General features: G+C 46.4%; 1 protein-coding gene across 1 annotated transcript; it reads left to right on the top strand.

Moving 5' to 3' along the window:
* Nucleotides 1-12: 12 nt before the first annotated feature.
* SYNGAP1 (synaptic Ras GTPase activating protein 1) lies at nt 13-24,052 on the top strand. The gene is made up of 17 exons (XM_044672830.1): nt 13-49; nt 4,045-4,136; nt 4,529-4,650; nt 6,509-6,662; nt 6,876-6,974; nt 9,394-10,023; nt 10,224-10,368; nt 10,612-10,756; nt 12,152-12,388; nt 12,557-12,758; nt 13,008-13,186; nt 13,686-13,727; nt 14,109-15,192; nt 15,463-15,636; nt 17,784-17,995; nt 19,193-19,297; nt 24,010-24,052. The coding sequence occupies exons 1-17, from the start codon at nt 13-15 to the stop codon at nt 24,050-24,052; spliced, it is 3,702 nt and encodes a 1,233-aa protein (XP_044528765.1).
* Nucleotides 24,053-24,623: the final 571 nt, after the last annotated feature.

The raw sequence follows: 24,623 nt of genomic DNA on the forward strand, positions 1-24,623 counted from the left end.
TGCTCCCTCCGCATGTTCTCGCTGCATCTTCCGAGTGGGGGGAGTTATGGTAACGGGGGTGGGGAGGGGTGAGTGCTGGGCATTTTCTGGTGGGGGGCGTCGGGTCGGGTTACCTGGCACTTGCGGGGGAGGGGCAGAGTCAGTTAGCTCTCGTGGGGGACTGATTGGAGGTCCTGACAGCTGAGGGTGGAGGGAATAGTATGTCCGTTGCCTGGGTGTGTGTTTCTGCTTTCTCCACGCGTGTGCTCATGCCTGTGTGTACTCATGTCTCCATTATTGCACATACATGTGCCTGCTTCCATGTGTGTGCAGGCATGTCCACTGTGCAAGGTAGCATGCTTTCAATGTGCAGTTGCATGTCTGTTGGGTCCAGTGACCCTGCCTGAAGATGATATATGCCTCTCCATGTCCATCTGCCTTGTCACCTCTGACCCTGTGTGCACGAATGTACATATCCCTGGGTTTGCCTCCTGTGTCCCATGTCAAGGGCTTCTGTGTGCTTTTGGGCAGGCATGTGCCTGAATATATATTGCATGAGCCAGTGTTGGCCTGGATGTCTCTGTCAGTGCTGCCACAGTTGTCCAGGGTGTGCCTGGATGCAGGCAAGTATGTTGAGAGGGTGATGAGGGTGGGGGAGCAGGTTAAGTGTGCAGGTATGTTGCCTAAGAGCCTTTTCTATATGTGAAGCTTTTGGGCCCAAGGCAAGATTTGTAGGCAAGATCTTGCCTTTCCCTTGACTTGGGAAATGGAAAAGCAAGTTGAGAAAGGTTAGAAGAAAACAAAATCTGGACAGGAAAGGAGGAAAAGGAAAAGCTTGAGCAGAAAGTCAGGGAAAGAAGGGAGAAAGCTGGAGAGAAAGGAGAGTCAAGGGAAGAGCGCTAGGAAGGAAGATGATAGCTAGAGGAAAGTGGAAGGTGGGAGAGGGGAGGAAGACAAGAGTCATAAAAAAAGGAGAGGCATGGTGATAGGGAAGGATAGGTTAGATCTAGAACTGTTAGAAAAAAGGCTTTGAGATAGTACACTAAATTTTGTTGATAAGGGAAGAAGGGACAATGAGAGGGAAAATAAAATGATGAGGAAAGGAAAGGGAAGGAGAAAAGAGCCAGAGCCCTTTTAGGGGAAAGAGGTCTGTGAAAGAGGTGAGGAAGAAAGATGGCAATTTGTCTACTGTTGGGCCTATGGGAGGCAATGGGGAGTACTGGATTAGTGTAGGCCTTCCAGGAATGGGATCTGTATTAGTGTGGGGCCTGTCATAACAGTGACTGTCAGTATAGGTCTGTCAGCTCCTCCCTTTCCTGTCCCCAGCACAGATCTTGTCCCCAATATCCCTATTCCTCCTCTCTCCTTCCCAATGTCCCACTACTTCTGGCATACTAGTATGAATTGTATATTGTTCATCCTGTCCTGGCCCCTTTATCATCTCTTCCCACCGGCAAGTCGACCAGTGGCTTACTTGCAAAGAGATGCTGGTGGAGAAAGGAAGAAGGAAGGTTAAGGGCTTTGGAATTGGAGGACTGGAAAGGGGGAAGAGCTTTTGAGGTAATGGCAAGATTAAGGAAGCTGGTGGGGTTTGTAGCCCAGGTGCTTGCTCTGTGTGTGCATGTGTATTGTGTGTCTATGCAGTGGTGTGTGTACATGGAGTGTATACATGTGTGGGTGTCTGCACAATGCCTGTGTTATAAGTCTGTGTAGGTGGTGTGTGTATGTACATTGACTGTGTAGGGATGAGGTGTGGAGATATGGAATTATGCTCTGCATGTATACATATGTATGTACTGTTTTTTTTTCCACTTGGCATCTGTGTTTTTAACTCTGTGCTTCTGTCCCATCTTTGCCCCTGCTTTCCTGTGTCTCTTGTCTTTTTTTCTATTTATAACCATATGTGTCTTCTCTGTGTACCTGTGACCTGTTTTTGAGTTCACAGATGTGTTTCTGGTGATCCATATGTGGATATGTTATTTTATAATGCCTAGAGAAATATTAGCAAGTTAATGAATTCTTCTGATTATCCTTAATTACTCCAAACTACATATTCATTTGTTTAAAGTTAAACTTTATGTTTTAATTAGAAATGTTTCAGACTGAAACAAGTATTGGTTGAGCTGGTTTTAGAATACTAAAGACCTAGGTAGTCTAACATATTTATGGAATGTGAATTGGTTCTTTTAGTAATGGTTATCAGACCTTTAATCAACTTAGCACCTGTTAAGTTAAAAAAAAGTTTAATTGAAGTATAAACAGAAGAGTAATGAATTTGCTAATTGTTCTTAATCCTTCTAGAATGGTAAACATGAATTAGGAGGTAGGAAGAAACAAAAGGGACCAGTGGGATCAGCAGTGTGAATAGAGGATGTGTACATTCTGTTGTGGAGACATGTGTTGAAGGTTACAGTGTATCTGCATGTCAGATACTGTGTATTTGCATGGAGTTAAATATGTCTTCCTATAGCGTGCTCACATTTGTATTTAAAGAGCTAATAAGTGTGTATTCCCCACATTATAGCATTCACACAATTAAGCACACATTCCCACATTAGCACTTCGAATGTGGGTGTCTGAGTCTAAGCATGCATTTATTGCCATGTTGTGCTCACCTATGTTTCTGGGTCTAAGCATGTATTACCATATTTCAGTGCTCAAGGCTATCTGTAGGTCTGATAAACATATTCTCACATATTTTCCATGTTCTCCCCATACATGTGCCTGTACAGTTGTGTCCTCATGATACACACATATGTTCCTAAAAGGCCAAGTGTATGTTCCCGTGTCATGGTATTAATATGTCAGTGCAGGCCTCTTGCACTGGTATTTTAGAGGTGCATGGAAGCTATCTATCCCATTCTGGGCCAGTTTTCAACCACTAAGGCAGGTCTTTGTAAAGTAAAAAGATAGAGATGGTCCTTCTCCTTTCCCCTCTCACTGCTCTGGGATACACAGAGTTAACAGGCTGTTCTTCCTGCTCACCCCCCTTCAGCCTGTAGCTTCTTGTTGCCGTGGTGATGGTGGCCCCGCCCCTGATGCAGCACCTGCCCCCCCATTGGCTGCAGTGGTGACTGTGGGGTTGGGTGGGGGGAGCCCGGGCCTGGGCAGCCATTCTGGAGCTGGAGCCGGAGCTTTAGCATCCCCCCTTAAGCCCCTCAGCATTCCCTCAAACCTTTTCCCTAGCCTTCCAAATTCCCTGGAATCCATTAGCTTCAACATCCATCCCCCCAGATCATTCCCCAGTAACCTCCTGGGGGTCAGAGCCTTATCGGCATTCAACCTACCTCCTCGGCCCTTCCCCCTACTTGGGAGCCCCAATATCTCCCAGCCAACCTCAGTTTCTTCTCCCCTTCCCCATCTTTGTCCATCTTTTTCCCCCACCCCCTCCTCCAGAGTCCTGATTACTGCAGTAGAGGTGGAATCAGTCTTTTTCTTCTACCCACTACCCATTTTACTCCCAACCATTTCTTTTAGGATTCTTCCGTCTTTATACTTCCTCCTCTAACCCACATACCCCCTCCAGCTCCCCAACGGCCCGGTGACAGCTCTCCCACCCCTTCCCAGGCCAAGGAGGGGGAAAATGGGGGGCAGCTCTGGCACTCTGAACAAGCAAGGCCCCCAGGAAGGAGGAGCAGGTTGATGATGCCTCTAGCTGGAAGGGAACAAGCTGTCTAGGGGGACTGACACTGGACCTACCTTCTCTCCAGCAATGTCTTCTGAAGGAATAGGAGGAAGGGTACCAGAAAGACAGCCTCCCTAATCAGCAGATATATTTCACTGCCCAGGGTGTCTCTGACCCCACTAGCTATGTCCCTCTACTGACTGCCAGCCAAAATGATGGGCATAGGGCCTCCCACCCCTTCCTTGTCTGGGGGCTCTGGCTCTAGCTCCTTACCCCCACCTTCTCGCTGCCATCACCGCTGCTGTTCCTGCTGCTTTCCGGGGGGTAGGTGAGGCTGGGGTGGAGGGAGGGGGAAAGTTTAGGGGCAAGGGTACAGACTTGGGGTGACATTTCTCCCCCTTCTTCTCTTCCCACCACCCTCACTCCTACCTCCCCTTCAGAATACCACCTGGGCCGCTCCAGGAGGAAGAGTGTCCCTGGAGGGAAGCAATACAGCATGGAGGCCGCCCCCGCGGCCCCTTTCCGGCCCTCGGTGAGTGAGTGACTGCACCCCTGCCAGATGTGGTCCCAGCTAGGCTCCCCCTCCCCCTCAGTCTCAGCTGGTATCCGTGGTTTCTGGGAAAGGGGGCAGGGAGGAGTGTGTCTGTCTGTCTGTCTTGTGTCCCCACCTCCTCCACATCCCTTCTTTTCAGCTCTGTCCCGTGCTTCTTTGACCAGCCTTCCCATCTTCTTTAGGCTGGTATGTGTGGATAGGAACTGTGAGGAGGCTTGATGTTCTTCTTCCTTTAAGGTTTCCCTTGGCTCCCATCCCTTCATTCCCAAGGTGTCTCTCCCTGGTTGTTGAGGTGGGTGGGCACTGCTGACCTTGCCTTTCTCTCCCCTCCCCTTTCAATCCCAATCTCTGCATCCCCCACCCACCCCCAGCAAGGCTTCCTGAGCCGGAGGCTGAAAAGCTCCATCAAACGCACAAAGTCGCAGCCCAAACTTGACCGGACCAGCAGCTTCCGACAGATCCTGCCTCGATTCCGCAGCGCTGACCATGACCGGTACTGTGTGGAGGGTTCAAGCTAGATGGACATGATATTATGGGAGGAGGGACAGATTGTGGAGGCAAATTGTGGAGATTATAGGAGAAAGACTGGCTGAAAGTGATGGGGGTGGGGCAGGGAGGGCAGTACAAGGAACCAGAAAGAATAGAGGAAAAACTCAATGAATACATAGGTATTATACAGAGCAGAAGTGGATGGAGTGCTGGGTTACATAGGTATAGTGATCTGGGTGATGGTGGGGGTAGTCTATTATAGACATGAAAAGATGATAGGAAATCCAGGCTATATATATGTAGGTGAGGTGAAACTGAATATATAGGCTGATAGAGGGAAGGTATGAAACGGGAGGGGATGAGAGATGGGTAGGGTGTTGGTGATATACAGGTGGATAAAACCGGAGGGAGAGGGGCTATTAGTGGGGAATATATATGGGGACAGAGAAAAGAATGAAGCTGGGATAGAAAATTCATAGGAAGGGCTGAACGGGGTGGATGTAATTTTAAAGGCTGACAAGTTTATTTTTTGGTGGAGGGTGGGGGTAGATTGTAAGGATAAAGCTGAGATGAGGTGGGAAAAAATAGGTTGACTGGGAAAGGGCTTGATCCAGGAAGAAATATATAGGTGAACAGAGGTACCTTTGATAAGGTAGTAGGGAGGGAATAATCTACCAGTGCCTTGGAGTCTCTCCCCACCTTGCCCCCTTCCCACCCCTCAAGAGCCCTATCCTACCCTTCCCCCATGTCTAGCCACCCCCAGGGATGGACAGGTAGAGAGATTGGGATAAGGTGAGTCATATCCCCATCCCCCCTTCAGGCTGAAAAAGCTGGATTTAGGGCCAGTGGGGGGTGAGGGCATGGTATTCCTGGCCGCGGGGGCGGGGGGCCGGGGGAGCGTGGTGCTGACGGCAGCCAGAGCCCGAGATGACGGGGCTGCTATAAATAGTCTCAAGGAGGCTCCCACACCCGAGTTCCCCCCCCCCCTCTTCTCTAAGACTCTCCACTCCTTCCCCCTTCCCCACCAGTAGTCCCCATGCTCTAGTATTTCCAAGCTTTTTATTATTTCCCATTCTCATGGGAAATTGGAACAGGAATTTGTCTCATCTCTCCATTCTCTCTTCTCCCATCTCTCTTTCCTATTCATCTTTCCTATTCTCCTTCCTTCCCATTCTTCATTTTTGTTACCTCTATATTTTCTTCTTTTTATTTGCCCATCTTTCCTCTTTCATCCTTTCTTCCCTCCCCTCTTTCTCTCCTCCATTTTTCCGTCTCCAAATTTATTTTCACCCTAGTAAAAAAACCCTGGATTCTCCCTTGCTCTTTTTACGTTGACTTGTCAGTCTCCTCCCTCTATTTCCTGTATCTTCCTAGCACCCCCGTCCTCAATTTCTCTGCCTCTTTAGTCTTCCTGATTTGAGAACTTATCTTTGAGGCCATACAGTATCTCTGGTCCTTCCCCATCCCCTATTCATTCATATCATATTTTATCCCATTCTGTTTTCTGCTAGGGTCCCACTATGAACTTAAGGTGTTGTGTATTTGTTGTATATTTTTGGACACTGCCCCTCATCATCTCAAAGTTTCTCAATATGTAGAAGTCTTTATAGCAGCTCAGTATTCTCACCTCTCCTCCACCCTGAAATTCCCTTTACCCATTTCCCTCCCCAACCCCCATGAACCTGAGACCAATATTTACCTGTGTTCCTGTCTTGATGTGTCTATATCTCTGTGTAAGGGATGGGGCTAGTGTATACATGCAGATGGAAAGGCTCTCATGCCCTCAACTCCATAGGAAAAGTTAGTTGAAAAAAAGATCCATGTATATTTCAATTCTGTATCCCTTCCCATTGCCTATTCAGGGCCCGGTTGATGCAAAGTTTTAAGGAGTCCCATTCCCATGAGTCCTTGCTGAGTCCTAGCAGTGCAGCTGAAGCCTTGGAGCTCAACCTGGATGAAGACTCTATAATCAAGCCTGTGCACAGCTCTATCCTGGGCCAAGAGTTCTGCTTTGAGGTGGTGGCCAGATGATGGGCTGGGAGAGAAGTGGAGGGGAGCCAGAGGAGAAGGGATAAGGGTTATGTTGTTAGAGGGCACCAGGGAAAGAAAATGGGAAGCTGAAGAACACTAAGGGAGAAGAACAAGGGATTAGGGGAGAAGTTCTCCAACCTTTGTGGCTTCTCTTCCCTTTGAGATCTCACCTGTCTGTACTGTTCACCACTCTTTCAGGTGACAACATCATCGGGAACTAAGTGTTTTGCCTGTCGCTCTGCAGCTGAGAGGGACAAATGGATCGAAAATCTTCAGAGGGCAGTGAAACCCAACAAGGTATTAAGAAGAAAATGAGAAAGAAGACTAGGAAAAAATGTAGATGCAGAAGAAGAGGAGATATCAGGGAGAATGGAAGACAATCTATCTCTATTTTTCTTTTCTCTTCCCCACCTGCTGCCCTCCACATACTCCTCCCCTAAACCTCTAGACTTTGTTTAGCCATGAACTCTTAGACCTCAAAGTTCTTGTAGCTTAACTTTCTTCCTAATACAGAAGCTAGTTCTGCAACAAAAACCGGATGATAGGATCCATAGGCATAGAGCTGAAAGGTATCTTAGAAGCTATTTAGTCCAAACCTCTTAATTTACAGATGAGGATACTGAGGCTGAAAGAGGTTTAAGTGATTTGTCCATGGTCCCTCAGGTAGCAGATAACAGATGACAGGAGTTGACCCCAAGTCCCCTGACTCCAAAATCTTTTCATTGTACCATATCCTGTTCAGGTGGGTCATCCAGCTTCTGCATCACTCTTATTAATGGAAAGTTCATTACTTTTGGAATTAACACTTAAAAGGCAGCCATGATTATTTTTAAAAAATCCTTACATCCTTTACATTGAATAAGAAAATCCATGTCCCTGTAACTTTCATACTTTGGTCTTGTTCTTGAAATAAAATTTCCATTTTTTTGAATGAGTCAGATTTTTTTAAATAAGAAAACTCTTTCCTTCTGTCTTAGACTAGACACTAAGTGGCAGTTAAGTAGCTCAGTGGAAAGAGAACCAGACCTTGGACACTTCCTAGCTGTGTGACCCTGGGCAAGTCACTTAACCCCCATTGCCTGCCTCAGACCAATACATTGAATTGATTCTAAGATAGAAGTTAAAAGAAAAAAGATACTATTATATCAGTACCAAGGTAGAAGAGTGGTAAAGGCTAGGGAATAGGGATTAAATTACTTGCACAGGGTCACACAGTTAGGAAGTGTCTGAGGTCACATATGAACATAGGACCTCCCCCCTCCATCTTCAGGCTTGACTCTTATCTACTGAACCACCTTCCTTCCTCCCTTTTTTTGAGTTTTTCAAAATTTTGAAGATAGTATGCTGTACATTATAATCAGAAGACCACTGGCCTGCAGTTTAGGAGACCTGGGGCTCCAACCCTGCTACTAACAAGCACTGTGGACTTGGATGAGACAATTAACTTCTTTGGGTCTCACAGTTTGTTTTTCTATAAAATGAGGGAGTTGGACTAAATGAGCTCAAAAATGCAATGTTTGTGTTTAAAGTCTTTTTTTCCCCTGAGTTCTCTTAACTCTTTATCATGTGACACTGTCTTGTTTCCTCACTACCCTTCTCTGGAAGCTTATAATGCTCTTATTAAAATGGATTACCCAAACTGAATAAGTATTCTAGAAGTGTTCTGATCAGTGCTTCCTTTAACCTAAAAACCTGACTGATATCATATTAGTTTCTTTAGCATCTGGGCCCTAATCTTGACTCTTATTGAAATAAGACTAACTAAAACTCAAGGATTTGTTTTTAAACCCTTACCTTCTGCCTTGGAGCCTCAAGACTTCTATACTTTGTATTGGCTCCAAGGCAGAAGAGTGGTAGGGGATAGGCAATGGGGGTTAAGTGACTTGCCCAGAGTCACACAGCTAGAAAGTTTCTGAGGCCAGATTTGAACCTAGGACCTCCCATCTCTAGGCCTGGCTCTCAATCCACTGAGCCACCCAGCTGCCCCCATTTGTTTTTGTTTTTAACATAAATCGCTGCCAAATCAGATATCCTCTAAACTATACTTAATTATATAATTTAAAAAAATCTAAATGTAGGAGGAAGATAGGTGGCTCAGTGAATGGAGAGGCAGGCCTAGAGAGGGGGAGTTCTGGGTTTATATCTGGCTTCAGACACTTCCTGCCCGTGAGACCCAGGGCAAGTCACCTAACCCCCATCCTCTAGCCCTTACCACTCTTCAGCCTTGGAACCAATACATAGTTTAGATTCTAAGGTAAGAGTTTAAAAACAAAACAAAACAAAAAAAACCCAATTTGGAAGGTAAGTTTTAAAAAACTAAACAAAACAAACAACTCTCCCCCTTCCCTCTTATCTTCGGTCTTAGAATCAGTCCTAAGTATCAGTTTCAAAGCAAAAGAATGATAAGGATTAGGCATCAGGGATTAAGTGTCTTGCCCGGGGTCACACTGCTGGGAAGTGCCTGAGGCCACATTTGAACTCAGGACCTTTTGTCTCTAGGCCTGGCTCTCTATCCACTGAACCACCTAACTGCCCCAGAGTAAAGTTTTTTTGTTGTTGTTGTTTATAAGTGTAGAACTTTATATCCTCCCCCCCCCCCATTATATTTTTGTTATCTCTACCCTTTTGGTACCTCTTTGTACTTCTGTGGTACAAAGTACTTTTGGCACCTCTACACCCTTTTCCTTTGTCTCATACTTCTCTATTGACATAATAGGACAACAGTCGGCGTGTGGACAATGTGTTGAAGCTGTGGATCATAGAGGCCCGGGAACTGCCCCCAAAGAAGCGGTATTATTGCGAACTGTGCCTGGATGACATGCTCTATGCTCGAACCACCTCCAAGCCTCGAGCAGCTGCAGGTGATACAGTCTTCTGGGGTGAACACTTTGAGTTCAACAACCTGCCGGCTGTGCGCTCACTTCGACTGCATCTCTACCGTGACTCGGACAAAAAGCGCAAGAAGGACAAAGCAGGCTATGTGGGCCTGGTGTCCGTGCCTGTGGCCAGCTTGGCTGGCCGACATTTCACTGAGCAATGGTTTCCTGTCAGCCAGCCAGCAGGCAGTGGTGGCTCTGGGGGTGCTGGAGGTGGCTCTGGAGGGGGAGGGGGTTCAGGAGGTGGCTCAGGGGGTAAGGGCAAAGGAGGCTGTCCTGCCGTTCGGCTGAAAGCACGATATCAGACAATGAGCATCCTACCTATGGAGCTGTACAAGGAATTTGCTGAATATGTCACCAATCACTATCGAATGCTGTGTGCTGTACTAGAGCCTGCACTGGGTGTTAAGGGCAAAGAAGAGGTGGCCTGTGCCCTGGTACACATTCTGCAGAGTACAGGCAAGGCCAAGGTAAGGCTTGGACTGATAGGGGAAGAGGTGGGAAGAGGAGGAATGCTAAGGAGATCCAGAAGCAAGGGGAGTAGAAGAGGAGAGGCTGAAAAGGGAAAGGCAGCTTTTCTCTTCACAAATGTTATTTTACAGAGCTAGATTGAAGAGTCAGAGGTTATACCATTTCTTTGCACTGACCCTTTTGCTTCCTTGGTACCCAGGATTTCCTTTCTGACATGGCCATGACAGAGGTGGACCGGTTCTTGGAGCGAGAGCACCTCATATTCCGCGAGAACACACTCGCTACTAAAGCCATAGAAGAGTATCTGAGACTGATTGGTCAGAAATACCTCAAGGATGCCATTGGTATGGTTTTTACCTCCAAAACCCCAGACCATAACACCCCTATTTAGACCCAGGCCTTAAATTTTATATTTAATAGCCCTACTCTCCCAACTATAATCTCTTACCATAATCTTTCCCAATTTAGTTCATCTAGGACCCACCCCAGCCTCTGACCCATTTGACTTCTTGACCTCACTAGCCATGCCACTTTCCTTTATCCTTACCCCAGAGATTGTGACCTCTCCTATGTGATATATCTCTCAGGGGAGTTCATCCGAGCTCTGTATGAGTCTGAGGAGAACTGTGAGGTTGACCCCATTAAGTGCACGGCATCCAGTCTGGCTGAACACCAGGCCAACCTTCGTATGTGCTGTGAGTTGGCCCTCTGCAAGGTGGTCAACTCCCACTGGTGAGACTTGGGACATTGGTGGGGAGGGTGGGGTTCACTTGGCACATATTTAGTGAGCAAGTGAAGGAGACAAAGTTACATAAGAAATGATTCCTGCCCTCTGAAAACTTAGTGTAATTAAGGAAATATCCAAATTCATTTAGAAAACTTTACAAAACAAAGCAGCAAAAAAAAGTGCTTATGTGAGTGGTACAAAGAAAGTACTCTAAAAGTTCAGAGTCCATTTCTTGGATAGGATAATTGGGAAAAGTCTCATGAAGGAAGCAGAATTTGACCTGGGTATGATTTCCATAGATGGAGATTAGTGGCTGGGGTGGTCATTGTAGGCAGAGAGAATGGCAGTGGCAAAAGGCATGGAGGTATGTCTAGGGAGTAGCAAGTAAATTTGTTAGGGAGCATGTAGGAGTTCTGGAAGATGGGATAGGAAAGCTGGAGTTGGGTGGAATGCCTTGGGTCTATCTGGAGAGGAGTTTGAATTTCACTCAGTAGATAAAGGGAGGTATTGTGAATTCCGAGCAAAGCACTACACTGATGATATTAATCTAACAGGTAATGCATAGCTTCACTTAGAATGGGGAGACACGAGGTGATAAGAGCCATTGAAAGATCTGTGCCTGAGACAATAAGAGTCTGAACTAAGGTGGGGTTAGTGTGAATGGAAAAGAAGGAAGAGATGTGAGAGAGGTTATGAAAGAATTGAGATTTGGTGACTGCTTGTAGGGAATAGATGGGAATCAAAAGATTTATGAGCTTAAAGCTTGAGTGACTGGGAGAATGGTTATTTCATTAACAGAAATTGAGTCATTAAGAGGAGAAGCAGGTGATTTGGGGTAAAAAAAGATGATGAGTATGGTTTTAGAAAAGTTGAATTTGAGGTACTGATGGAATTGGCTATGGCTGGGGGCAGGGGGATAGTGATGGTGGGGAGAAAGAACTAGCTCTGATTTGTTTTAGGGCTTCATAGATTAGGCCTTGAGACGATTTGACCCTATTTCCTTGGAATCCAAAAGAGTTGGGGGTCTAAGCACCTTGTATCTTAAGTGACTCCCCGTCTTTATTCCATCCTTGTCTCCCCTGGTGTCTGTGTTTCTGTCCTCCCCTCCCCCCATTTTCTCCCCTGGCTTTATCTCACATACTCTTCTGTCTCTCTCTTCCCTATTCCACCTCCCTATACCTCTTTTTCTCACTTCCATTTCTTCTTCCATCTTTCTCCCACTCTTATCTCTCTCTTCTCCACTGTCCCTCTTTCTTCCTTCCCTCTCTGTCTCTCCTCCTGTCTTTCCCCTTAACTCTGTCTTCCCCCCTCAGCATGTTCCTTGGAACCTGAGGGGTCTCTGGGACTCAGTCCCGGTCTCTCTCTCTCTTTCTCTCTCTGTCTCCCCTCCCCTCCCCCAGTGTGTTCCCGAGGGAGCTGAAGGAAGTCTTTGCATCATGGCGACTTCGATGTGCGGAGCGGGGCCGAGAGGATATTGCTGACAGGCTAATCAGTGCTTCACTTTTCCTACGCTTCCTGTGCCCAGCTGTCATGTCCCCCAGCCTCTTTGGCCTTATGCAAGAGTATCCTGATGAGCAGACATCACGTACCCTTACCCTCATCGCCAAGGTCATACAAAACCTGGCCAACTTTACCAAGTGAGGGATACTCCATAGGGAGGGCATGAAGGGGAAGGGCAACCATGATACATCGGGGAGTCATTGGGGGAACCCAGATCCTAGTAGATTCTTCACCCACAAAATCTCCAAGAGAGCACAGGGGTGTGTGAGTGTGTGTAAACCCTCAACTCTTGACATTTTGTTCAGGTTTGGCTCAAAGGAAGAGTACCTGGCATTTATGAATGAATTCTTGGAGCTAGAGTGGGGATCCATGCAACAGTTCCTATATGAGATTTCCAACCTGGACACACTCACCAATAGCAGCAGCTTTGAGGGATACATTGACCTAGGTCGTGAGCTTTCCACACTGCATGCCTTGCTCTGGGAAGTGTTGCCACAGTTGAGCAAGGTGAGAGACCCTTCCCCTCAAGATGCCTTCCAAAGACATTTTCTACCTTCTATACTCCTTTAGCTCCAGAGACCACTTGACTCTTGGGCACAGATTTCTTCTAAATACCACTCCTACCCCTCTACCCCTGACAATGTCCATGTCTTGATCTGTGAAGTACTGACTGATCTCATAAAGGTCATAGATACTCCTTTCCCAACCTTGGAGATGTACTTAAAGCTTGTTAACTTCTTCCTCCTTTCCCTTTAGGAGGCACTCCTAAAGCTGGGCCCACTGCCACGCCTTTTGAATGATATAAGCTTAGCACTGAGGAATCCTCATATTCAGAGGCAGCCCAGTCGTCAAGGGGAGCGATTACAGGCCAAGCCTATGGTACTTCGTGGGCCATCTGCTGAGCTACAGGGCTACATGATGCGGGACCTTAACAGGTGAGAACCCTGATTTTCTCTTATTTACCTCTTACCCACTAGGCATCCCTTCCATCAGAGTCTCCTCCCTATTATCTACATGCCCAACCAGGAGACTATGAATCCCTTCCCTTGACCCTAGACTCCTGTTTGGTAGAGCTACTTTGTGTGGTAAAATAAAAGAGAAAAAGACTAAGATACTAATTGATACAGAAGAAGGTATCTTCCTAGGTAGATATCTTTAAGGATAATAGCATAGCATGTGAGACACTGAATCTTCTTACTACCAAGTTCTGGGGCAGGGGTGGGAATCAACCCCAGCTGGAGGGAGGAGTAAGCTGTCTGTCTCTGACTATCTTTCCCTCTGTCCGTCCGTGCTCGTCCTTTTGCCCTTACCCATCACTTTCCTTCTGTCCATACATGCCTATCCCTTCATCCCTTCTTCTCCCTCTGTGCATCTGTGCTCATTCCTCTCTCCCTCTCTCCATCTATGTCTATTCCTCTATCCATTTCTCTCCAGCTCCATCGACCTTCAGTCCTTCATGGTTCGAGGCCTCAACAGGTGAGGGGCTCTCCCCTCCCCCTGTCCCTCTTCTCCTTTCCTCTTTCCTTTCCTTTCCTTTCCTTCTGAACCCCCCTCATCTCCTCCATATCTGCCCCTCAGCTCTACCCTTTTCCCCTTCTCTCCCCTGTCCTCCCTTCCCCTGGCCCCTACTTTCCCTAACTCCTTCCCACTTCTCTCCTTCTAGTGTCCTTGCCTTTAGTCCCTCACCTCCTTCTCCCCAGTGTCCCCTCCCCCCACTTCTTTTCCCTAGGTTTCCCCATTTCTCCCCATGAGTATAGTATATCCTTGCCCAGTCAGGTTGGGCTTTGTCCTTCTGGTTCCCCTAGATTCACCATCTGCCTTGATCTTTTCCCTGCCCTTCTCCCTATCTTCTTACAGTTCCATGGACATGGCCCGCCTCCCCTCCCCAACCAAGGAGAAACCTCCACCACCACCCCCTGGAGGGGGTAAGGACCTGTTTTTTGTGAGCCGTCCACCCTTGGCTCGATCATCCCCAGCCTACTGTACAAGTAGCTCAGACATCACTGAGCCAGAACAGAAGATGCTAAGTGTCAACAAAAGTGTATCAATGCTGGACCTGCAGGGTGATGGACCGGGTGGTCGCCTCAATAGCAGTAGTGTTTCCAATTTGGCTGCTGTTGGAGACCTTCTTCATTCCAGCCAGGCTTCCCTCACTGCTGCCCTTGGGCTCCGGCCTGCACCTGCTGGGCGCCTCTCACAGGGCAGTGGCTCCTCCATTACAGCTGCTGGCCTTCGACTGAGCCAGATGGGTGTCACCACTGATGGTGTCCCTGCTCAGCAGTTGCGCATCCCACTGTCCTTCCAGAACCCACTTTTCCATATGGCAGCTGATGGTCCTGGTCCTCCAGGGGGCCATGGAGGAGGGGGTGGCCATGGTCCACCTTCTTCTCATCACCACCACCATCATCATCACCAGCACCACCACCGAGGTGGGGAGCCCCCTGGGGACACCTTTGCTCCTTTCCATGGTTATAGCAAGAGTGAGGATTTGTCTTCTGGGGCTCCCAAGCCACCTGCTGCCTCCATCCTGCATAGCCACAGCTACAGTGATGAGTTTGGTCCTTCAGGCACTGATTTCACTCGACGGCAGCTCTCACTCCAAGACAACCTCCAGCACATGTTGTCCCCACCCCAGATCACCATAGGCCCTCAGAGGCCAGCTCCTCCAGGCCCTGGAGGAGGGGGTTCTGGAGGAGGAGGAGGAGGAGGAGGGGGACAGCAGCCCCCACTGCAGAGGGGCAAATCCCAGCAGTTGACAGTCAGTGCTGCCCAGAAGCCCCGACCATCTAGTGGAAACTTATTGCAGTCACCAGAGCCCAGTTATGGTCCTGCCCGTCCCCGGCAACAGAGCCTCAGCAAAGAGGGAGGAGGAGGAGGGGGCAGTGGGGGCAGCAGCGGTGGAGGAGGGGGTGGGGGGCTTAAGCCCTCCATCACAAAACAGGTGAGAGGACAAAAGAATAACTGGGTGAATAAAATGGGTGTGGGAGGGGGAGAAAGAGGGAAGAAAGGAACTGAGGCCAGGGAGCTGGAGCTGAGAGTTTAGATTTGAAGGGAGTAGGTGATTTGGAGAGTCTGGGGTTGTGCTTGAAATTATATATATATGTATGTATGTATAATTATCTTACCTTCAACTAGCTGTGCTTCTCTTGCTATGCATGTTGTTTCTTATTTTTGTTTCATATGTATTTTCTTCCCCCTTGACACACGATAGCACTCTCAGACACCATCCACACTGAACCCTACGATGCCAGCTTCAGAACGGACAGTTGCTTGGGTCTCTAACATGCCTCACCTGTCAGCTGACATTGAGAGTGCACACATTGAGCGAGAAGAATACAAGCTGAAGGAGTACTCTAAGTCTATGGATGAAAGCCGACTGGATAGGGTACGCTTCCTCCCCCATCCCCAATCTTCTATCTTTGTGGACCTTTCCTTGAGCTTCCCACTAGGATTTCTTGTTATCTAGACTCCTAGCTATAGCAAACTGTCCTCTAAGACCCCATTGTACACATCAGTGGCTTGTTATCACTTCTAGTTGGGACAAGGGAAGTATGCAACCCCTGGAGATAGAGTCCTAGGTTGAATGTTCCAGGGATGAAATAAAAGAAGAGATAATCTCTTGCTTTTAGGGCATTCCCAGCTTAAAGAGACACAGTTTTCACTCTTGGGAAGTTTCCTGACTGATAGTAAAACATGGTTTCCCACACATAGGGTGCTCCTACCTTTGAGGAGTGTCCAGTATTGGAGGAGACAAGACAGAGAAGAATGTGTAGGCAGAATAGTGTGGTAGAGAAATCACTGCACTTGAAGTCAGATAGACTTGGGTTCATTCAGATCCTACTTCTGATCTTTACTAGCTATATAACAGACAGGCCACTTTACCTAATTAGACCTCAGTTTCCTTATTTCTAACCCCTCAATTTTTTAAGTGCCCCAAATATAATATAAAATTGATTTGAATTTTCTTGATCTAGACTGAGTTTCAACTCTGTATGGCAAATGCATTTAATATACAACAAATGGTACAAATGCTTTTAAAGGCCGAGAGGTGCTGAAAACTGATTAATTAGGAAGGCTGCTGTAGGAAGAAGGCTGCTTCAGGCCCAGGAGGATGAGGCTGAGGATATGGAGGTGCTTCACAGAAAAGCAGATTAGCTAGAAGTAAGACTAGGCTGAGGCTGAATGGGGAGGACAAAAGCAGAAGAATAAGAATTAATCAGGCAAGGTTTCCTTGAGGCTTTATTTTGGCAGTCTCCAAGGGGCAATCTATAATTTTAATTCTTTTTACTAAAGACAGGTCAGTAGGTAAAAGTGGAATCAAAAATATTTTAGCCAGATGTTAAGGAAAACTGAGATGAGGGGGAAGTAAAGAATGGTCTCCTTGAGGGGAATATCTAGGAAAGATTTTCAGTATAAGCTAACCTAAAAGGTGGGGAGATGGACAGGGTTCTCCCCAAACTTAGAATTTTGTAATCACTGGAATAGAATTTTTCTTTTTCTAGCCTGAGAATTGAGGAATACTGCTTTGAGTTGAGGAATAATGGATTCTTGATTCACGTGTCAGGGAAAGTAGATAGCCCAGACAAGCTAAGAGAGTCAAACACAGGCCTTCCCTTTCCCATCTTCCAAGTATTCTGGGCCTAAGGCAGAGAGGCTATTTAGGAAAAATTTGGGGATAGTTCTTAACTCTACTTCTTGGGAAAAGGGCTTAGATTAGATGGGATGATTTTTAAAAATCCTGATATATATATATATGTAAAGGTGCATTTCTCTTTCTCTGAGTATGCATACATATGTGTCTGTTTCTGTATGGACACCTTTGTGAGCATTACTGGGTTTCCATTCCCAAATGTGTGGTGTCAGGGTGGGTAGGGATCTTCCCCCTACTTCCCCCTGGCAGGTGAAAGTTGGGATATATGTGCACTCAGCAGATAGGTAAAGAAATGAGGTTCTTGTGTGGTTAGGTTCTAGACCAGTGATTCCCAAAGTGGGCACTACCGCCCCCTGGTGGATGCTGCAGCGATCAAGGCAGACGGTGATGGCCACAGTTGCATTTATCTTTCCTATTGCTATTAAAATTAAAAAAAAAAAATTTCCAGGGGGCTAAGTAATATTTTTTTTTCTGGAAAGGGGGCCGTAGGCCAAAAAAGTTTGGGAACCACTGTTCTAGACTGAAAACACTGGGTTTGGATAGTTCTTCAAAATATAGTGTAGAGGGCAGGTATGTGTTTCACTAGATAGAAAGCCAGGCCTGGAGATGGGAGGTCTTGGGTTCAAATCTGATTTCATATATTTCCCAGCTGTGTGACCCTGTGTAAGGGCAAGTCACTTATCTCCCATGGCCTAGCCCTTACCTCCCTTCTGCCTTGGAACTGATACTCAGTATCAATTCTAAGACAGAAGGTAAGGATTAAAACAAAACAAAATGTAGTGTAACATGTTTAAATGATTTAGTGGGAAGGGAAAGGAGTCATGGTTGGGTTAGGGTCAGAGCTATCCCTCACAGTGCGGGGTGGTGTGCCCGGCGGGCAGGTGAAGGAGTACGAGGAGGAGATCCATTCGCTGAAGGAGCGACTGCATATGTCCAACCGGAAGCTGGAGGAGTATGAACGGAGGTTGCTGTCCCAGGAGGAACAGACTAGCAAGATTCTGCTGCAGTATCAGGCCAGGCTGGAGCAGAGTGAGAAGAGGTTGAGGCAGCAGCAGGTGGAGAAGGACTCACAGATCAAGAGCATCATTGGCAGGTGAGGGGCGGCCTGGGAAGGGGGAGGGGTCACAGGAGTGGGACTGAAGAAGAGAATCGTGCTTACCTCCCTTGAAGAGGACAAACAGTCCCATTCATCCCAACAGGCACAGATGACCCAAGGACAGATGCCTCTCACACCCAGAAAAGATTTACATCCCTTGGCTAAGGGGGAACTATCAAACGTAAATGAAGAACTCTTCCTAGGGAGAACCATTCCCCCAGGGAAAAAATGTTTCCTAACCCTTATGGTATTACAGAATTTAGCTCTTAATTCTTAGAAAACCCTCTACTGCCACATAATCTCCACTGCCTCTTTGGGGGATACCTGTATCTGGGGAAGGGACCCGTTATTATCATTATTATCTTCTCCCAGCCTAAACAAGGATTCTCAAATCTCATAATCCTCTGTCTCCCATTTCTAGGGAGGAATAGATTATCCATTTTCAGAAAGGAACTTCCAAGCCTCAGACAGTGATTCCAGCCTGTAGTATTCTTAGTCCTGAGACAATGGACCTTGTTCCAGTAGATGCTCTCAGTAAAGAGAATCCTGTGAACCTTCATCACAAACTAGAAGTAGTAGGAGCTAGGATGGAAGAGATTGGAGGGAATGCCCTTAGGGTAGGGTAACTTGGTTGATGGAGATGCTGGGAAGAGATGCTTAAGGTCAGGGAGTTTGGGATAGGAGGGCAGTGAAAATGCTTTCAGTATAAGGGATTTCTGGGAGGACAGTTATATTTCTAAGGAAGGATCTTGGGTGAATATAGAGTAACCTTAGGGCTAGGCAAGAGATACTGGGGGAAATTGTAGTTTAAGTGGTTACCTTATGCAGTGTAAGTGGTTACCAGAAGGGTCAGGAAAGAGGTCATAGCTTCATAGCTTATCAAGAGTTACTAGGGACCTAAGAAGTCATTTACTCTGCTTAACATGAGTCTTTGTGACATTCCAGATGAGTAGTCATCCAGTCTTTATTTCCAATGACAGGAAACTATTAGGAGATAGTTGTAGAATTTTTACAAATAATTGTAGTCCTTGGAGAGGAATAGAGTTGCATAAATCGTTTCTGAGTATTTTTGAGGGGAATAGATGTTTCTTGGGGAGAGTAGATGTTTCTGGGGGTGGAGGGAAGATTCGTGTTATCTGGGAGGGATCTGAGCACCCTGCCCCCCATTAACCCCACTGAAGCCCGTCCCTTCAGGCTGATGCTGGTGGAGGAGGAGCTGCGCCGGGACCACCCCGCCATGGCTGAACCGCTGCCTGAGCCCAAGAAGAGGCTGCTCGACGCTCAGGTGGAAATTACAATGTCATTTATCTTCTCCGTGTCCCATCCCCATCCATCCCACTGTCCTCTGTGCTCCCAGTGCCACGAGTGAACCCATCCCTCTCCCTAGCCATCCCACTTTCATCTGCGCCCAGTTCTCCTAGTGAATCCTCCAGTGACCCCATTCTCATCCCATTGTCTGTGCCCCAGTCACTCCTGGTAACATCCATCCACTGTCAGTACTCTGACCTTTCCTGTCTTTCCTGCTCCTTTATATATCCCAATCCCTTCCTTCAGGCCTCTAATATAACTCTCCCCACCAGAGGTGGAAAATTCTGCCTTCTAGGAACTTGTTCTGTGGTAAAGGGTTCTAGAAATTATAATTCTAAATGATGGGGGAGGGAATATAGCAAAAGCTGCCAGAATCTTTTAGGAGTTCCTGGTGGGATTAATAATCCCTCTCATAAACTCTGTTGTCTTGGCTACTGATTCATGATTTCCCTGACTACCTGATCTCTCCTAATGTTTACATTCTCTTTCAGCTGCCCCCAAGGTGGTCCTTAATACAATCATACCCCTTTCCCAGAGTCTGAGTTTATATGGGCATACCCTGGGAAACCTTCATCCCTTTGGTTTTCATTTTATTACTGACTGTACAATCTTAACTCTTTGACCTCTGCCACTCCACACTGTCCTTTTTAAGTCTTTTCCTTCTCATCAATTAGCATTCAGGACCACACCTTCTTGATCTAATTTTCCCATTCTCCCACTGACCTTACCTTTATCTTGACCTTTGACCTCATCCCATTTCTACCTCTATTCTCCCTGACTTTACATCTTTCTACCCACTGATCCCATTAACCCCAAGGCTCAACACTTCAGGTTCCTAATCCCTGACCCCATGACCCCACTCTCTCCCCCTGCAGCTCCTCATCAGGTAATTCTCCTGGTTCCGCTTTGGCTACTGGCGGAGGACACAGGGGGAGGTGACTCCGGACCACAGCAGGTTGGTCAAGAAGCCCACTTTCCTCCACTCCCACAGAGACCCCTCCCAAACTCAGATAGCATACACAATTACTTGCCCTCCACACAGAAAGGATGCCTTCTCTCCAGATTCATTTTATCCACTGAATTTTTTCTGTGATTCTCATCCTTCCTGAGGTGTAATACAAAGGATGCCTGCCCTTCAGACTCCTCACTAATATATCCAGACATCCAACCAATATTCCAAAGCACTTCCCCATAGATAATTCCCTAATAACATTCACAGGAATACCCCATCCCTCAGAGACTTTGCTTAATACATTTGGTAAGCTTCCTCCACTCTCCACCCCCATACACAAGCCAGTCTCCTCCCTAAAAAGAATCTCCTTTCCCTACACAAAGGTAGCCCTTCCCTCACTACCTTATCCCTGAACCTAATCTCATTTCTTGTCCTACCTCCCCCATTGACATCTGTCACCCCCCATTTCACCAGTGCAAATACTGAGCTTGGGAAGTTGGGGAGGGGAGATTGTTATAGGGGCTAGGGCTGGTGGATTATAGTGGGTCCTTCATCATAGGGACCATGTCGAATGCAGCAGGTAGGTGTGTATGGGGAGAGGGGGGCTCATTTTCTCTCTTTACCTTTTCTATGTCTCTTCCCAATCCTTTCTCTCTCCCTCCCCTTCCCCTATTTTTCCTCCTTCCTTCCTAAGCCTTTTTTAAATGTGCAGGATGGAAGGCATCTGAGATTTATGACTCCATTTCTCAGTGGAAGTGGGGTGCTAGAAGTAGGGAGTTAAATCAGAGAACTTTCAGGCAATTCTAGTACATTATTACTCTGTTCAGAGAAGAAGGAATAGTGGACTTGAGAGAGAAGGGAACATTGCTAGAAGCTGCTTTTGAAAAGGTAGTATGGACAGATAAATGTTTGGACATGAAATCACTTACAGATTCTAGAATGTTTGTCTTTGTAGACAGGAAAAAAATGTTTCTGTGAGATCTGAGAAATTTCCTTATTCCTAAGTAAACTTCCCTGGTAGATGAAAGCATGAAAGTAAAAATCCCCTTTCCATAGGAACAGCTAATTAGCACAGTAGACAGAACACAGGCCTGGAGTCAGGTGGACTTGGATTTAAATTTGACTTCAGGCATTTCCTAGCCGTGTGACCCTGGGCAAATCACTTAACCCCGTTGCCTAGCCCTTACCACTCTTCTGCCTTGAAAACAATACACAGTATTGATTCTAAGATACAAGAGGTAAGAGTTAAAAAAAATCCCTTCTCCCTTTTGTTCATTACATCCTGCTTTCTCTGGTTGGTTTCTCTACCATTACTATCTAGACTGTGGCCTTTGGTGTAAGAAATAAATGTGGTCCAACACCAGTGAAAAGAGTATTTGGATCTGGAGTTAGAGGACCTGCATTCAAATCCTAGCCCTACTGTTTAACTTCCTTTTCTGGGTTTCAGGTTCCTCATCTATAAAACAGGGATTTGAACTAAATGAACTCTAAGTTCTCCTAGTTCTAAGATCTCATTTCAGTTCTAAATCTATGATTCTATGAAAATAAATGGGAACCTGTCCTGTTAACTGCAGGTCTCATGATAAATATGAAGATATTTTCATTTCTTATTGATCCCCAATAAATCTGCCGGCTTACTTTTTCTATGCAAGTAGTTCCTAAGTGATAAACAAATATGGAACCTTACTACTTAAAGGAACCTTGTGGAGGTTTGTAAAGTGAATAATCAAATCATACTCTAATTTATCTACTTTCCAAATTTGGGTGTATGGGGGACATGCCTCTAGGCTGTTTTCTGCTGAATCTCCAGAGGATAGATAGGGTTTGAAATTCCCTTCCTACCTGTCCCACCCCTTACATACCCAGGATTCCCTAAAATACTCAATTATCTCTTCTTTTGACAACTTTCCAAGAAAATATCTGTTAGACACACAGCAGGTTGAGAGGGAAGGCAGCTCAGTTTAGGATGAAGGATCGGTGCCCTTGTGAGAGGTGAGCTATTTGTTCCTATGGTAGAGAAAGGGAAAACTGATCTCTGGGTAGAAGGAGTGATAAATTATGCCTTTCACTTTAATCTGATGATTCTTCAGGGAGTAATCAGATAAACTTCATATTTCAAATCTTACTCTCTAAAGCCTATCAGAAATAATTTGGTTTAATAATTTAGTCTGGACCAAAATTCTCTGGATTTTTCTGGGGTTCTGTTTCCCTTCCTTTAAGATGCTCATGTTAGAAAAAAAAGCCATGGGAGGAGCCTGAGAGGAAGATAGTGTTTTCATTCTTAGATAGTGCTTTCATTCCTTCCCAACAAAAAGAAGCAGGAGGATAAGACCTAGACTGGGAGTTAGGTGTCCCTCTTTGGTTGTGAGAGGCAGTGTGCAGTAGCTAGAGAACAGGCCTGAAAGCCAGAAAGGACTTGTATTCAGGTCCTGCCTTTGATACATAACTGACTGGGCTAAAGAAATCTTTACCCAAGAATTCCCTGTACCAGGGAAATTGCATGTTTAGTTTCTATCCCTCATTTACTTTAAAGTAAAGGAGAATAACTGAAGGGAAGATGGGCTCAGAAAAAAAAAAAAAAAGGTGAGGCCTATTCAGGTTTCTGGAACTATGGAGATTGGAGGGGAAGGAATTACTGCCCTGGTGCCTAGTCATTTCTGGTACAAGAATAAGGGAAAGATAGCCACACACACCCAAATTATAATTTGGGGAAGGCTGGTGTTAAATAAAAGACATCTGAATGATAGAGTATTTTAAAGAAATGCAGTTAATTATTTTAAAATACAATGACTGGAACTAAGCTACCAGTATTTCCTAATTGAGGCCCTTAGGAAACCTAATTTAATGAATACACAGGAAAGAAAAGTTTGTTCTTTTGTACAGGTTAAGTATCTCCCCTGCAGTCACATTTCTACCATTAATTTGCTCAGCACACCCTTTCTTCATGGTTAAAAGTAAACTTTGGTCCAGTCTTGTTCATATTATCACAAATTCTAAGTCAGTGGGGATCCAGATTAATGAGATTTTTTTTTTTTTTTTTTTTTTTGGTATGGAGCTTTCCCCTTTCCCAACTTGCTAGCATAGTTTAGAGTATATTCAGACAAAGATATGAGTATTCAGGTGAGTAATAGAGGAGGTTAGGTTATTTGTGGAGGAGGCAAGATTAGAATAATAGGTAGCATTTATATAGTACTTTATTTAAGGTTTGCAAAGCTCTTTACAAATATCTCATTTAAGCCTCACAACCACCTTGGGAGGTAGGTGCTTTTATTATTCCTATTTTGCAAATAAGGAAACTGAGGTAGGCAGCAGTTAAGTAACTTGCCCAGGATCACATGAGATATCTGAGGTGGGATTTGAATTCAGCTTTGAACTCTTAAGATTAGTATTCTCTATGATACTGTGCACCATCTAGCTGCCTAGATTAGACTGGGATATTACTCTGAGCTAGTTTCTTGGCTTGACTCCCTGGTTAAAGTGCCCTCAACTTGTGCAGGGGAATGTGGGTCTGGAGGAAAGGATAATACTTTCCTCTCCCTCTCTACCTCTCCCCCTCCCCCAGAGGATGCAACTTCTTTGATGAAGGTGAGAAATGAGATTTATGGGGAGGGCTGAGGGGGGAAAAGAGGGCGAGTCCTGGGCTTGGGGTGGAAGCCATGATTGTTGGGGACTGTTGGTTGGTGGGGACAGAAATGAGTACCCCTTGAAGCGTCTCAATAAGTCCGCGCTCTCCCTCTTTGGTGTCTTGCAGGAGAGGCAGCTTCCCACCCTGGGTCCAGCAAACCCGCGTGTGACGCTGGCCCCCCCCTGGAATGGCCTGGCTCCCCCACCCCCACCACCCCCACCCCGGCTGCAGATCACAGAGAACGGCGAGTTCCGAAACACCACGGACCACTAGTCCACCCAGCCTCGTTGACATCTCTCAACCCTACCACTACCATCCCCAACCCTGGACCATCGCCTGCCGCAGAGACCAGATGTCGCCGAGGGACCAAGGGACTGACTTCTCTGTGGGAATGATTCCCACCCCTACCCACCATTCTTCTGGGGAGGGGCTGGGGACCCTCAAAACACTCCTTCCCTTTCTGCTGGGGCAATGCCTCCTGTATGTCTCCCCAGTGCCCTCCTTTGAGGGCCTTTGCCTCTCATACATCTCCCTTCCACTCTGGGGTGCTATCCCCATTTTCTGCCTCATTCCCACTCCCCTGAGCACCGGGGGACAGTTTCCACTCCCATCTTGGGGGTGTGTGACACCTCCAAACTCTCAACTTCAGGGTGATTTTTTAGCTGTAACCAGAGCCGACAATCTAACTCCCTCCTGTCCCCCCATTTTGGCCTCCCCTGCCCCCCTTGTTATGGGGAGGG

Source organism: Gracilinanus agilis, chromosome 4 (genome assembly GCF_016433145.1).
Source record: "Gracilinanus agilis isolate LMUSP501 chromosome 4, AgileGrace, whole genome shotgun sequence".
NCBI lineage: Eukaryota > Metazoa > Chordata > Mammalia > Didelphimorphia > Didelphidae > Gracilinanus > Gracilinanus agilis.

Excerpts from the sequence above, each read along its gene's own strand:
- SYNGAP1 (XM_044672830.1), top strand. The coding sequence starts at position 13 with ATGTTCTCGCTGCATCTTCCGAGTGGGGGGAGTTATG. Across the intron at positions 4,651-6,508 it reads CGCAGCGCTGACCATGACCG|GGCCCGGTTGATGCAAAGTT; the intron begins GTACTGTGTGGA and ends TTGCCTATTCAG. Across the intron at positions 15,637-17,783 it reads ATGAAAGCCGACTGGATAGG|GTGAAGGAGTACGAGGAGGA; the intron begins GTACGCTTCCTC and ends CCCGGCGGGCAG.